Here is a 16,713-nt window from a genome sequence, read left to right on the forward strand (position 1 = left end):
CGCAAATTATAAATTACGACAGAAAATTCCGTCGTAAATTATAGGTTGCGACGCTTTTTTCCGTCGTAAATTATAGTTTGCGACGCTTTTTCCGTCGTAAATTATACTTTGCGACAGAAACTTCCGTCGGAATTTTTAGTTTACGACGGATATGTTTCCGTCGGAATCTTACGACAGATCATCAATAAAGGCCAAATTCAAGTCCGACGATATTATTTCCGTCGTAAATTCCGTCGGAAGGAAGGTTTACGACGGAAATTCCGTCGGAATATGGCCATTTTCCTACAAAGGGTTTTTCGACGACCCGTTACGACGGAATTCCACCGGAACCCTACTTTCCGACGGAATTGACATATGTTACGACGAACTTTTTCCGTCGCAATTTCGCTGTTTTCTTGTAGTGGGAACATATATTTTTTTAAAAAAAATAAAACACATTTACCTCCTAAAAAAACCCTAAAAGCATCCGCCTCTTTCTATCTTTCCTATTCTCACTAGTGGAAAAATTGTCATTCGTAACGGGCTATTTGTAACGGGCAAAGTTATGCCCGTTACAATTAACATATTCGTAACGGTCAAAATAACAGTCCGTTACAAATACATATTATTCGTAACGGGCACCATATTGCCCATTACGAAAAGCATGTTATTTGTAACGGGCAAAATGATGCCCGTTACGAATACCTATTTATTTGTAACGGACAAGATAGTGCCCGTTACAAATGTCTGAATTTGGTCCAGCTAATGAAAAAAGCCCATTCTTATAACTAGGGTTAGTTCCACACTTCATTCTCCTCAAGCCGTCATACCGACCCCTCTTTCCTCTCTCCTCTCTAACTTCACTCAATTTCTCTCTTCTCCTCACTCATTCAATCTCTGAGCCCGAATCTCTCATGGAGAAGATTTCCGAGAAAATTCAACACCCTAATTCTTCTCCCGATGACAATAAACCCGCTCCTTCTTCTTTGAAGCCTAAAATTATGGGTGTTGTTGTTCTTCCAAAAAAAAATATATGGGTGTTGTTCTTCTTCCAGATCTTGGAACAGAGATTTTGATTCCAGTCTGTGTGGTAGTTGGAATCGTTTTCTCTTTAATTCAATGGTACATCGTTTCACAGGTTAAGCTTTCCCCTGATTCTGTGCATGCTAACAATAATAACAATGGATACTCTGAGAGTTTGATTGAAGAAGAAGAAGGTCTTAATGACCCAGGTGTTATTGCACAATGTACTGAGATTCAGAATGCTATTTCTGAAGGTGAACTAATTTCTCTTTCTTTGGGGTTTTATTTTGATTTTTTGTTTATGGGTTCATTTTGTTTTTTTGTTTTTTTTTTTTAAATTTATTTCTTGGTTTGTTTGATCTAATTTGTGTTACTTGATTTGGATTATTTATGGGTTTGTGTTAATTTTGCTGGATATTTTGTTGTATACTCTAATTTATTCGAAATTTTGTGTGTGTGATTTTTTTTTTTGGTGGAATGTGTCAAAGATTAATTCATTTTGGCTGTGTATAATTTTCGTGGGTTTCTTTGATTAGGATTTTTATTTCATACATTCGTTTGATTAAAAAAATTCAAATTTGGGAGCTCTATTATCTGTAATTCTAGATTTTGAGTTCAACTTTTTTTTTTTTTTGCTGATTTGGGCTGTGATTTAAATGCTTAGAAAATAAAAATGGTAATGGAGAATTTGATGTAAATGCTTATGATCTGAATCATTATCGACCCTTTAATCATATTCTATGTGTTCAAGAAATTAATTTTGGATATTTCTTTGTAATTTATAGTCATTTGGGAATTATAAATGCCTGTATTTTATTTTCTTTATTTTTTTTTGTATAATTTTTAGTTTTGGTTTGGAATTTTGATATTTAAATGGAATCAGACCATAGACTATAGATCTAGCTATTTTTAGAATAGCAACAGCCATGTTAGTGCATGTGCATCTGTGTATGTTAATGGAGATCAGGAATTTAGTAGGGGGGAGTGGATTTATATAATATGAATTTTTGTAAAAATTTATTTTTGAAAAAAATATTAATTTTAGAAATATGTAAAGTGATTGAAATTTCAGTTTGTGCATATAAATTCTGCTGGACTTATTACATTGAGTCAGCGACTGTTGTTGCTTTATATATGTATGTTTATTGCTTTATATATGTCTGTCATGTGTTTATTAGTAATGACATTACAAATATTAAGATTTGTGGCTTGACCAAATGTGCAGGAAGATAGACAATTGCATTTACTGCTTGGTTGTAGTGGTGGTGCTTTCAAGATCAATGAGAGGAGGCCACCATAAGATTTATGTCAGAGTAGGTAGGTGACAAGAGAAGATGAAGACAGAAAAAGAAAATAGAAGGGGAGAATATATAGGGTAATTCCAAGTTTCTCTTCTTGAGAAACAAGGAGTGTTTCTCATAGGGATAAACTTGTCTTTTTAGCTAGTAAATCAGGGATAAAAATGTAATTCTCTAATTTTTTTCTCCTTTTCCACAATTACTGACATTTTAGATGTACCATTGAAGCAACTTCTCTCCTCCATTGAAGCACCTTTCTCTCCACCATTGAAGCAGCTTTTGAGGTTAAAAAAACACTTACCTTCTAGGGTTAACAATGTCCTTTCTTTCTCCACTTTTCTTAGGGTTTTCGTAGAACTCGGCGGCGAAGCCGCCGGAAGAAACTGCCGGAAATGGCTGTCGAGATGGTGGGTTGGGGTTGGTCTATGCTGTGGTGGTGGGTTGCTGTCTAATCTGGGTAACAATTCCACCATTGTTACGTTGATAAGTTCAAAAGAAGGAAGCAGGGGAGAGAAGGGAATGAGGGACATGAGTGAATCAGCAACCAAAAAATAATAAAATATTATTAAAGTTGCTTTTATTTACAATTCTTGCCATTTTGAGAAACACTAAATGTTTCTCAAGAAGAGAAACTGGGGCTCCCCTGAATATATATGGTATCATGCTAGTGCTTCGTATATTGGGTAATACATACTCTGGTTCACCCATTGCAATGAGTACGTCTAAAGCTCGTATGTAACCAATGATTTGAGTAAGGTTAGCATCCATGGGTCTTCTTGATGCTCCCGCCATTCGCTCTACTATATGGAAGGTTCTCTCTCTTTCTTTTCATTTCATAGTCTGAATTCATTACTTACTTAAACGGTTGAATCCCTAAAATATGAATTTCAATTGCAATTGCCAGCTAATCGGTTGAATCCCTAAAATACTTACTTATTTATGGGGTTTTGTTTAATTACTTTCTTGCGGACTTCTTGTTGTGTATAATGTTAATTTTTACAGAAATTGTATTTGGACAACATTTTATCTCTTGTATTTTCTGGTTGTGTTTAATGGTATTTGGACACCTTGTCCTCTCTTTGTACTTTGTTTTGTTTTTTCTTTTAAACCTTGTTCTGGTTTTTTTTTTTCAAAAACAAGTCTTTTATTTTAAATTAAAAAAAAAGCCGGGGGCTCTTGATTTTTTTTTACTTTTTCTTTGGTAGGTTAATCTCAAATTTTATTTTATTTTTTTTTTTAAAAAAACCCCTCATAATTTAGCAGTTCATGGTCAATGATATTAGGTGTATAATGGTTGGGTTAAAAATTCCATGATAAGAGTAGCTACGAATTTTACTATATTTTAATTTAATATTGAGCAAAACCTTAATCTAGATGCTACTTAACTATCACTTTTGTGACAGTTGGTATTGTTGAAGGGTGTATTTGATGATAAAGGCAGAATAGTTTTGTGAAGAAAATTAGACATTTTACTAATGTTTCTTTTTGAGGTTGTAAGTTTGTTTATATTTGTCTTTTTCTTGTTGATAAATTGGTTGATGGATAACAATTGCATTTTTGCTCTGAAAACCTATTGCGGATTCAGTCATTTAGCTCTAAATGTGCCCATACATTGCATTCAATCTAAAACATAGTATATGTTCTGTTTTGGTAGTTATGGCAAAAGGATAACTATAACATTTAGTAGCATTGTTGTTCATGTAGTTTCTTGGGACAATCTTCATGTTTAGTAGCTATATTGGCTTAGAGGAAACCTGGATCTGATATTAGTGTGTCAGAATTAGACAAACACTTGTATTGAATTTGTAGTTGTTCAGACTAAAGATAATTTATTAATAGTTGCTGTCGCTGGCTACTTTTTTCGGGAGCTATATGTAGAGTGAGAGGGTGGGAGGTGGAGGTTTGGCTTCTACTTGATTTTTTTTCATACTGAAGAATATTGCACTTGTACATTACCATTTAGCAGTATATGGAATACATTACTCAAATGTGTTCAGAGTCTCTTTTAATGTTCTGAAGTACTCTCTGATTAATTTTTTTTCGACAAAAGCTTCAGAAATTTTGTTTAAGCTTAAAACAAGTATCATCTCATTAAATTGGACTCATATAACTTCAAACACAAGTATCATCTCATTAAAACAAGTATCATCTCATTATTCCACGTGCATATCAACTCATAGAATTTGAAATGCATAATTTTGAATGGAGATGGTAATGTCCAGTTTACTCAACGAATTGTTCAGTTTCTGTACATACCTGTCAATCTATCATTCTCATAATCTCATGTCCTGTGGAAAGGAAGATGTTATAACTTCCCTGGGTTGATATGCACGTGGAATAATGTTTAATATGTACATGAAATTCTGATATTCTGATTTGAATAGTCATTATAATATCTGATTTATGAATGTAGGGTACTAATATACCTGAGGAGAGTCTTCCTGAGCCATTTAACCAGAATAAGCGTGATCTGCTGTTACGTTCCTTCGAACAATCAAGTACAAGCTCTCGCATTCAGAAATTTGCTAGTGTAGCAGAGTCAGACGCAGCTCATGCATCCCATTTTTTTCCATCTTTGAGGAAGCATTTTTCAATGGGAGGCTCATACAGTAAATCAATAAACAGTCTCCAGAGTCTATCAGATTCCGCAGACCAATTACAATCTATGTATGGTTCTAATCCATCTTTGGAAAGAGATGAAGTGGAATATGTAACTTAACTCCTTAATCTGAGACTGTGTCAATTGGTGCTGATTTCTTTTTGGTCAGAAACAAGAGATGATTGATTTTGCGGCGGAAGTTGGTGCTCCAGACAAACCACTTGAGTTGCAGTAACTTGAAAAATTAGTGGAAGATGCAAACGATTTAATATTAATTTAGTGGAAAATCATTTAAATCTCTTATTGCCAGTGAGATTTTCTATTGCTCTATTTTTTCAATTTTAGTTATTAGGCGATAATAAATGTATTTTTTTTTGCTGATTGTATGAATATGAAGTAATATTTTTATCTCAATTAATTAATAAAATAATTTTGCTATAATTATTATGCAAGTTGGCTAATCCAGCACAGCATGTGCTGGATTATTTTAAAAAATTGGGGTACACACTATTTGTAACGGGCAGTTGAAATTTCCGTTACAAATAACCCATTATTCGTAACGGACATTTCAAATGTCCGTTACGAATAACTGAAATGTCAGTTACGAATAACGGGTTATTCGTAACGGACATTTGAAATGTCAGTTACGAATAACGGGTTATTCGTAATGGGCAGTTGAAATTCCCGTTACAAATAACCCATTATTCGTAACGGACATTTGAAATGCCAGTTACAAATAGTGGGTTATTCGTAACGGACATTTGAAATGTCAGTTACAAATAGTGGGTTATTCGTAACGGACATTTGAAATGTCAGTTACGAATAATGGGTTATTCGTAACGGACATTTCAAATGTCCGTTACGAATAACCCATTACCGTTACGAATAATAATGGCCATCCGTAACGGCCGCATACGTAACGGACGCTGCCCGTTACGGATGAGCCCTTTTTGCCTGTTACGGATGACCTTTTTTCCACTAGTGTCTCGTTCTCCTCTCTCTTCTTCTCCCTCTATGTCCTTCTCTCTGTATCTCCTCTTCTTCTCTCGATCTCCCCTCCTCTCCTCCTCTCTCGTTCGCTTTTTCTCACGTTCTCCTCTATTTCTCTTTCCTCTCGTTCTCCTCTCTTTCTCTTCTCTACTTTCCCTTCTTTTACCACCACCACAGCAACATAAACACCAAACTCAACAAGTAATCACTGACATTAACAACAACAAAGGTTAGGGGTTATCTTATTTCGTCCTTTCTCTCTCTTCTCATGCTGAAATTAAAGGTTTTAAGGTCAAATTCGACCATGAAAACTCTAGATTTAGAGTTTTCATGGTCGAATTTGACCTCTTAAACCCATTTTCGAGGTTATGTGCGATCGAAATAAGGTATGTGTCTATTTTTTTTTCAATTTTGATGTTATTTTGTTGTTTTATCGGATTTTTTTAAAATTTATGTTGGTTGTGGGTGGTGGCTGTTGGAGATTGTATTTAGGGGCTTGGGTTGGGATTTTATTTTTTTCTTTATTTTTTGTTAATTTCTGGGTTGTGATGATTTTCGGTGGTGGTGGTGGTGATTGAGGTGGGTGGTGGGGTGGTAGATCTGGTTAGGTAGGTGGCTGTGGCGGTGGTGGTTGTAGATGGGTAGATCTGGTTAGGTAGGTGGCTGTGGCGATTTAGGTGGGTGGTGGGGTGGTAGATCTAGTTAGGTGGTTGGTGGGTAGGGGTTCTGGTGTGGGCTGGTGATACGGTTGGTGGGGTTGGGTGTGGGTATGGTGAAAGTTTGGCTGGTTGTGTGAGGTGGGGGTAGGTGGTGTTGGGTGGCGGCTTGCGGTGGTACGGGGTGGCGGTGTGCTTTTTTGTTTTTGTTTTTTTAATAGCATTTTCCGACGGAAATTTTGTCGGAAATTCACGACGGAATTCAGTCCGTCGGAATTTTCCGACGGAATTCAGTCCGTCGGAATTTTCCGACGGACTTTGCTGGGATATAAATCACTTCCAACGGACTGAATTTCGTCGGAAAAAGTGCTTCCGACAGAAATTCCGTCGGAAAAGGGTGATTTTCCGACAACATTTATTGCAACAACCGGTTGCGACGGAATTTCCGTCGGAAATGGGTTTCCCGGCGGAAAATAGGGTGTTTCCGACGAAAAATTTCCGTCGCAATTTGCCTGTTTTCTAGTAGTGATTTAATATCTCACAAATAGTACCCCAAAGTTGCACATAACATTTAACGGAGGTAGTATATCATTCAGTTAGTTGAGACGACCACTACAAGAGGAGGGTGAATTGTATGTGAGTTCCTATTGACTACTTTTTGCGAAATGTAAAACATAATGTAAAAGAACTTGCAATGCACACCGGATTTTACGAGGAAACCTTTCAGGGCCCAATTGGAAGTAAAACCTCGATCCTCTAAGGAATTTCAAACACCAAAACATTTCACTATAATAGGGCAAACACACAAGTTACAACCTATTATAATCAGACATAGACTCACAAGTTCCAAACTAAACTTGCTATATAGTAGAATCCTATTCTACCCAACCTAAGTTCCTGACTTAGATTCATTCACTCGTACTCCATGAGTACTTTCTCACTCAGCTTCAACCTAGAAGCTTATAACACTGTATGCAATGATATAATTCACTCACCCAAATCCCAACCAATACAAACACTTGATCTCTAGTATATGAAAGGAAAGCTATACATGATATCCGAAACTAATATGACAAAGCATTAACTTGGAAAATTTACACAATTAAGGGCCTATTTACATTGACTGAACTGAGCTGAACTGAACTGAGCTGAACTGAACTGATCTAAACTGAACTAAACTGAACTGAACTGAATTTCAATGTACGAGAACAGGCCCTAAGTACTCTTCGAATTCTTCATGCATAACCTCACCAAAAAATATGAAATGTTAATTCTATTATTTATACAAGATTAACTCATATAGAATGTAGGGTTTTGAAAAGATAACTTTAGTTAAATTACCAAATTTCACAAAACATGTTTTAAGTAAATCTTTTGTAAAGAAAATCTTTTTTGAAAAACTTATCAAAGATAGATTATAAAAAGAATAATATCTTTTTGTAGAACTGGATTTTATGAGATAATTAGAAAATCTTTTCATAAAAACTTATCTTTTTTTTATTTAACTTTCCTAATTTAAGCTTGTCAAGCTTTGTCACGTTTCTAATAGATTTCATAGAGTGTAGTTTTATTAGAACCTTCAAAGAGTGTAGTTTTATTGAAATCAATAACAAAAGCATAAAAAAAAACTAAAGGAAAAGGGCCGGGAATAGCCAATTAGCTTATTTCGGCCTATAAAACACTTTTTTTTAGAACCCTAGAGAGAAAAAAGAGAGAAAAACAACTAGGTTTTTTTTTTTTTTTTTTTTTTTTTTTTTTTTTTTTTGCATATAAAATGGAGTTGATGAAGTAATATTTATTAATTTTTAAATATAACTCTATTTTCATTATTTCTAAATTAAATGTTATTTTTTTAAAAAAATTTCATCTAAAATCATATGAGCACCTTCCTAATTTATGATTATTATCAATTTGAGACCTTCAAGCTCCAACAATGGCGTTATTTATATTTAAGTGCTTCAATATTTAACAATGGTGAATAAATAAAAAAAATATAATTAATACTCCGTATTAAATAAACTTAAAATCATAAGATATAATACAAGATTCTTTAAATGAAAATGTTTACAAAGATAATCAGATTAATTATAATCTATAAAATTAATTTGACATAAAATTCAAGAATAATCATGATAGTTATACATTAAATTTATTGATTTCTTATAAACTTTGGTAACATGGACCGAAAGATAAACCATCAAAATGAGGATGAAGGTTGAGTTAGCAATTCAATGGCGTTTGAGTTTCTTTGGAAAAATAAATTGCCCTTTAAAAGTAAGAAAACAAACAAAACTTTACTGACTTATCGCTGACAGGTCATGACTTAAATGATGTGTAAATTAGATTTTTTTAAATTTTTTTAAAATGGAATATTTGAAGGCTTAGGCTTTGTTTGGTGGTAGCGTTTGAGGTAGTGGTTAGCGTTTTGACCAGAAAAAAATTGAGAGTGTTTGGCTAGGTAACGGTTCAAGTAGCGGTTAGAGGTAGAGGTAGCATTTAGGTAGCTTTTCTCAAACGTTAAAAATAGTGGCGTTTGAAAGCAGCGGGTAGCATTTGACAGTTTTTTATTACTTTTTAAACAATATTTATATAAATTTTTATATATTTTAGTATTGCAACCGCTACTTTTGCCAAACACTCATACTATCAACCGTTACTTTGACAGCTAACCTCTACCCATTATTAATTAACCGCTACTCGCTACCTTAACAGCTACCCGCTACTCGACCGCTAAAAGCTACCCGCTAACGCTACCACTACTTTTTCCAAACAGGACCTAAGATTAAACAACAAACGTTATAAACTGTTCACATATAATCTCTTAGTGTAGACGTCTAGTCAACCATCATATTATGATTGCTATAGGCATCAAATTTTTTATGAGAACGTTAAGTTGAATATCATGGTATTATATAGTATTCTAGTAATCTAGTTTCTAATATAGTAGTAATACACAAAAATCAATTCATGTTATTAAAATCTTTAAACAATCTAACTCCAAAAATCAATTCTATTATACACTAAACAAAACAAAAAAAAAAAACTCAGCTAGATAAAATATAAACTAAGGCTTGGATTGTAAGTATCGAACCCTCCTTGGCCTCAAACAACCTAAATACCTAGTACAAGGCAAAACTACCACTAAGCCATTTTACTACATCTTATTCAATTTCATACATATATATACTACTTTTAACCCTTTTTTTTCACAACAAAGCAGGATTGATCTGCAGCACTTTTTCGTGGGAATCCTTTATTAAAAAAAAAAATAGTGGATTTAATGGGTTCAATGAACCCACCCTAAATACGCTACTGCCGTGGTTGATTGAACTTAATACAAAACACTATTATATGAAGCAAAATATTCTCAATCAAATAAAAAAATTTTAAATTGACGTACTTTGAATCAAATGAGTCCAGATTCCTATAAATTATTTTATAGAAAATAATTATCTACAATATAATTTTGTATAAATAAGAATAGCTAATTTGAGATTTTCCAAATCAATTGATGTTTATTGTCTAGTGAGCAAATGGATATACATTATACAATACAATTACTATATGGGGTAGGCATACAAATGATACAATCATACAATACAACATTTCGGAAATACTCCGTAGAACAAGTTGCCAAATTGGAACACTGATCAAAACCAGCAAGGCGGCCATATGAGAAAATTCATTGTTTTGATTTTATTATATTCATGTACTCTTCTGTTCTTAAATAATTGGCATATTTTAATTATTTTTATTCACTAATACTATTCATATAAGGATATGTTTACTTCACCTTTAAAAAAAAAAAAAAAAAAAAAAAAAAAAAAAAAAAAAAACTCTTTTTGTATTTTAATAAGTATTACGCTTTCTTTTTTTGCAAAAAAAAACTTTTAAATATAATATTTCTCTCCTCTCATGTTCCCCACCTAAACCCACTACTAATTTTTTAATATTTATTTGCTCTCACATTCATTAGTTTTCAATAAACTATTGACCCCTCTATCTTTCATTTACAATTTTTTTTAATGCTCCAACTACTCCACTTACCTTTTATTTTATTTAAGTCAATTATATTGTCTAAAACTACGTGATGGTCAAAGTGTAGCACTTATTAAAGCACTGATGGAGTATTCAGTTTAAATAAGTCCATTTCAATAAAAATCACTAATTTTATAGAAAAAAATATAATAAAAATTCAGAAAAAAAAAATCATTTTAGCAAAAATAATTGTTGTGTTCAAGACTCACTACTAACACTAGTAGGATAGCTTGTAGAATAAGACAAGCAATTAGTAGTGTGTTGAGTAAGCCAAGTGTTGACTTGGTTGCTTTTGTAGTAGTGTGCTTTGTACACTTTGTAGTTGGCTTGTAGAATAAGCCAAGTTTGGTAGTGTGTTATATAAGTTTTAGCATACTACTTGTATAAATAGCACAAGTAGGAGTGGGAGAAAGTAGTGAGATACTTACTCTAAGGTTTTGAGTGAAAACATAAGAGAGTGAGTAGTTGTTAGTAGCTTGTGAGTACAAATACTAGAGAGTTTGAGCTCATTAAGAGTGTTTGTAATTGTGGTTTTGTAGCTCAAATTCAATAGTGAGATTGTCTTTGAGAAGGGTAACAAAGTTACCCATAAATTGCTTGTGTTTTTTTTTTTTTTATTGTTCTTTGGCATTGTTGTTTATTATTGCTTGTTTTCGGTCTCGAATTCCTAACAATAGTTTTAGTTTAGTAAAATTGATTTAAGTTGAGTAAAAGCTAGTACAAAACCCTTGCTATGTACGACTTACAAATCTTGATACTCATATTCATTTCACAAAATTTTAAAATAAATAATTTAATGAATGATAAAGAATTTACCTATAAATATGTCTTAATCAAATATTTTAACCCTCAAAATAATGATATACAAAGTACAACTTGAAAACAACCTCATTCTTAAATTGTATAGAAAGATTTGAAAAATAATTCAACTCAATGAACTAACAATCAATACCCAAATTAAGTCATATTTTTTCCCCTCATTTCTAATTGCGCCACTAGCCACCTCATTTTTAAATGGGGGGATTTTTCTGTGTGGTAGGTCACATCGTATGGCTGGGTTACTCGGTTAGGGGTTACTTGAGTTACTTTTGACCGAGTAACTTGTAACCTCTGACCGAACCCCTCGTGTAAACCCTTGACCAAGTAACTCGAATAATCCCTGATCGAGTAATTGCTGGCCGAGTAACCCATCTCCGAGTAACCCCTAACCGAACACCTCTAAGTAATCAATGACCGAGTAACCCCTAACCGAACCCCTCAAGTAAACCCTAAATTAAATCTTGACAGAGTAACTTGAGTAACCCATGACCGAGTAACCCATGGCCGAATAACCCCTGAAGTACAACCTAGCCGAGTAACCCCTTAAGCAACCCATAACCAAGTAACTAACGCCAGACCGAACCCCTCTAGTAACCCCTGCTCGAACCCCTCAAGTAAACCCTGACCAAGTAACTCGAGTAACCCCTGACCGAGTAACCTCTTAATTAACCCATGATTGAGTATTTAACTAACCCCTGACCGAACCCCTCAAGTAACTTCTAACTGAATCCCTTAAGTAACTCTTGATCAAGAAACTCGAGTAACCCCTGCCACACATGTGGCCAACCACATATAAAAATTTGTCTTTTAATTGGCTATCTTTGTCCTCTAACTTAATGTGAAGTATATTTTGGAAAAGTTTACCATTAAAATAAATATGATCATTATATATATTGTACTTTATATCACAAATAATTTTTTTATTCTTTTTCTCCTCAATGTCCTCTGAAAACACTTAAAGTTTAACATGAAATTTTAAAAAATAGGATTTTTGATCACATCACTAACTACCTTAATTTTATTATATGATGAATTCACCTGATCATCACCACACATCTATTGGACCTTCGACAACCAAAAATCTACAAAGCCTCTAACTTAAAGCTTAGTACGAAGTATTTTTTTTCTAAAATTTTAACCTCGGAATGATGTTTAGTCTTGTCAATTGTTTGATTATCTGTCTTTTTTTTTTATTTATCAATTATATGTAATTATTTAATATTTTATTGCATATATAATATAATAGCAAATAAAAAAAATATATATACAAGCATATAAGAGAAGAAAAAAATTGAATATCATTCTTACATATCACCAGTGACAACGTATACAAAATCTACAACATATTTTATGTGTGACTTGTCACACAGTTTGACTGCTTGTAAAAAACAAGGGAGTATTTAACCCCTATGACACTCACAAACTCATCACTATCATATTGATATAGTAACTTTTAAGACTTGTTCACTTCATCTTATATTTGCTGAACTAAAATTATATTTGCTGAACTAAAATTATTTTTGCTGATCATAAATTATTTTTACTGAATTGAAATTATTTTTGTTGATAATTTTTTTTATTGTTTCTGTATTATATTTATTCTTTAAAATAATTGTTTTTTACTGAACTGAAATTAAATATACCAAATTAAACTTATTTATACTAAACTGAAATTAAATATACCAAATTGAACTTATTTATACTAAACTGAAATTATTTTTACCAAATATTATATTAAGGTGTAGTGAACATAGTCTTATTATACCTATTTAGTAACCCTTAAATAACAAAGTACAACACTAACAAAGTAACAACTATAACACTAAATTGGTAACCCCTATAACACTAACTTAGTAACCCTATGATGGTTGGCTACACACATATAACATTAGTACCAAAATCTATATTAATAAAGAAAATTATATATTTTTTTTCTTATAGGGTGGTCGTATATATACACTTACATGCCTCGTATTTTTTTTTTAATATGCATTTATTTATTCCTTTTATGGAAACTTATGTATGATAGATAAATAAAATCATTCTTGTGCACACTTGGTACTAATATAATTTATAAAATTTTCTAGCTTCATAAAATGATAAAAAATGCTTATAATTTGTGGCTATTCAAAATCTATTATTAACTATCATTGTAGGAAAAAATCTAAATAACTTGTCAATCTTTTACCAAAATTATGTGCAATGGCATTTGAACATTAATTATGTTATACGTCATACATGGTAATTTTTCTAATTATATCTTCAGAAAATATACTTACAAGACATATGTGTATTCTTAGTTTATTAGTAAGAGAATGTTAAAATATATATAAGATAATTATATTTTATATTTATGTATATGAGTTAGGGTCTGTTCACATTTACTTAATTTCAGTTCAGCTCCAATCAGTTCAGTTCAGTTCAGTTCAGCTCCTAATTTTCCTCTCTCATAAAATATTCATTTCAGCTCAATTCAGTTCAGTTCAGTTCAGTTCAGCTCCAATCAGTTCAGTTCAGTTCCAATCAGTTCAATTCAGTTCAGTTCAGCTTAGTTTAGTAAATGTGAACATGCCCTTAGTTTGTTAAGTAAATATTCTTGTGCATAATTGTAACTAATAAGTTTGTTTAAGAGCAGCGGAAAGAAGAAAGATGTGGGGAAGAAAATAGGCAAATTGTTAGGGATTTTAGGATCTATAATAAAATAATACCATGAAAGAGTTTAAATCATTGCCTTTTCATTAGGAACGGATGGATTCCCAAATTACAAGATCATAATTACCCTAAACTTAAGAAAATTTATTAGCTATGTTTATGCACAAAAATATTTATTAAACAAAACTAAGCGATATACATAAATACGGAATATATTTATTTTATATTCTAACAGAGAAAATATATTTTCAAATTTCTATATATTGAAAAAAAATCCTAAGACAGGGACACGTGGCAACCATGGAGTTAGTGTATCCTGTTTTAGTGTAGTATATAGATAGATAAGTAAAAATGAGGCGAAGTGAACAAGGTCTAACATTGATTATACTCCAGTTTTTTATACACTGACATAAGGATAACATATATTGCCATAAGATATATTTTTAAATAAATTTTCCAAAAAAAAAAAAAGATGCCAAAACATACATATTTGAATAATAATTTTTTAAATACAATCTTATTAATATTTAATTATATAAAAATAAGGTCAAACTACTATATTGACATGTATATGAAGTTTTACTGTACCAATTATTTTAGGACAAAGGAAATAACCTATAAAACAAATTTGATCACGAGATATATTATTAATAGGTACTAATATAATGTTATATCAATTTTTATACCAACAAGAAGTTTTCAGTTTGTACATGCCAGATCATGAATTAATCATAGATATCTAAGGTTAAACTATTGCGTTAACATGCGTATCATGTTCAAATGTGTTAAATATATTTAGGAATGGATGGAGTATGAAGTTAGGAAACTATTTGTTGAATTAGTCGTAGTATATTATTTATAATATTTTTTTAATAATATTAAACTAATACTTCGTACAATATTAAAGACTATACAAGTATATTATATATATTTTATTGTAGTAGTTGACTAGCTTAGTCGGAGCATAAGACTATACAAGTATATTAAAGCATATATAGATGACATAGGATTGGTATGACAGTTATTTTCCACTAATTATGCACCTCAGTAAACACATTAGTAATGACTTCAATAAAATTGCTAAAGGCTATGACTTATGAGTGCAAACAAAAGTGAGGTAAGCACAAAGCTAGAATACCACTTCAAGAGTTATCAACAAACTATGGGTGTTTATCAACTAACCACTAACCACTAACCACCTAATAAATCTAACACAGTAAGAGAATACATAAATTAAACAACTCGGTTTGTGTGCAGCTAGCCACACTATATTGCTGCTTATACAAAAATAAAGATAACTCTATAATTCTGATCAAGTAATCCTTATAATACTGACTGAGTATCTTTTATAACACTAACGAATTAACCTTTGTAATATTGATCAAATAACCCCTATAACAATAACGATGTAACTTTCGTGAAGGCTTACCATACCGTGTGACCAACCATAAATAAGAATAATTTTTTATTAAAGATTGTTTGACTTATCTCAACAAAATGTATAGAGATTGATGTATAAGGACAATGTTAAAGTAAAAAAGGAAACAAATAAAAAAAATATGAAGAGTCCAATATCTTAAAGTTGTAGATAGGAAGTCTTATTAGGCCGCAGTTTAACAACTTTAATGGCTAAAATATTTAATAGCCTTTTTTTAAAATAAAAAATGCCACTTGCTAAAAATTTACATCGATTACTGTCAATACTTTAATACGGAGTACTAGTTACTACACTTCAAGACATTATATAAACAAGGCACTATCCTTTAATGTATCACAGCCTAGAATATCCAAAGAAATTCCAATATACATTTTGAGAGCTGAAAAAATGTCTAGTGCTCAACCTATTGCTTACTTTCATCCAACCCGTTGGGGTGACAAGTTTTTAGAATTCACTCCTCTCAATAAGGTTCATTTAATTTATGCTTCCTCTCCGTAGTTGAGCCTTTCAATTTTATAAATTAATTTTGCATGACTAAAATCTTGTCCTCCAAATTTATTTTTATTGAATGTAATTTAAGTACTTCGTAATATAAAAGTTTTTGTTTTGCTTATAAACTTTTCTTTGTGTTGAACTTAAAAACATGGATACAACTTGATATATATAGTTTCGTTACAAAAAAAATTTCTTAAAAGAATGAAACCCTATGGATTTTTTTAGTTACAATCTAAGTAAACGAAAAAAAAAACCTAATACCAGTAATACAAATTGAACCTTTTATACATCTATTGTAATTTGTATAACAAATAATTATTGTATGGTATAGGCAACCCAACTTGAAAAGGAGCAAGAAGTTGAGCATCTAAAAGAGGAAGTGAGGAAAGAGCTAGTTGCAAGAGTTGCAAATGTTAACACGCCATTGGAGTTGCTAAATTTCATCGATGCAATCGAACGCCTCGGGTTGGCGTATTACTTAGAGAAGGAAATTGAGGAAGCTTTACTTCAAGTGTACCAAACCTACCATGATCAATGTGACAAAGATGATTTGTACCATGTTTCCACTCGATTTCGAATCCTCAGGCAACATGGCTATCATGTGTCTTGTGGTACGTAACAAACAATAATTTTGTTTTAGAGTATTATTTTATTAATCATCATAAATGTATATAATATAACAATAACTCCGAAGGTGTAATGGACATTTTATTTGACTTGATTGGT

The 16,713-nt window shown here is 32.0% G+C and overlaps 1 protein-coding gene and 1 long non-coding RNA gene across 2 annotated transcripts; both read left to right on the forward strand.

The window, feature by feature from the left end:
* Window positions 1–812: 812 nt before the first annotated feature.
* LOC145630533 (uncharacterized) lies at window positions 813–5,340 on the forward strand. Its single transcript, XR_014112078.1, has 3 exons — window positions 813–1,256; window positions 2,228–3,111; window positions 4,714–5,340. It is a non-coding gene; the product is annotated as an uncharacterized LOC145630533 (long non-coding RNA).
* A 10,539-nt stretch (window positions 5,341–15,879) lies between these two features.
* LOC145632678 (valencene synthase-like) lies at window positions 15,880–16,606 on the forward strand. Its single transcript, XM_081685025.1, has 2 exons — window positions 15,880–15,960; window positions 16,319–16,606. Exons 1-2 carry the CDS (start codon window positions 15,880–15,882, stop codon window positions 16,604–16,606), a joined length of 369 nt encoding a protein of 122 aa, XP_081541151.1.
* Window positions 16,607–16,713: the final 107 nt, after the last annotated feature.

This window comes from Chenopodium album, chromosome 5 (genome assembly GCF_948465745.1).
Source record: "Chenopodium album chromosome 5, dcCheAlbu1.1, whole genome shotgun sequence".
Taxonomy (NCBI): Eukaryota; Viridiplantae; Streptophyta; class Magnoliopsida; order Caryophyllales; family Amaranthaceae; genus Chenopodium; species Chenopodium album.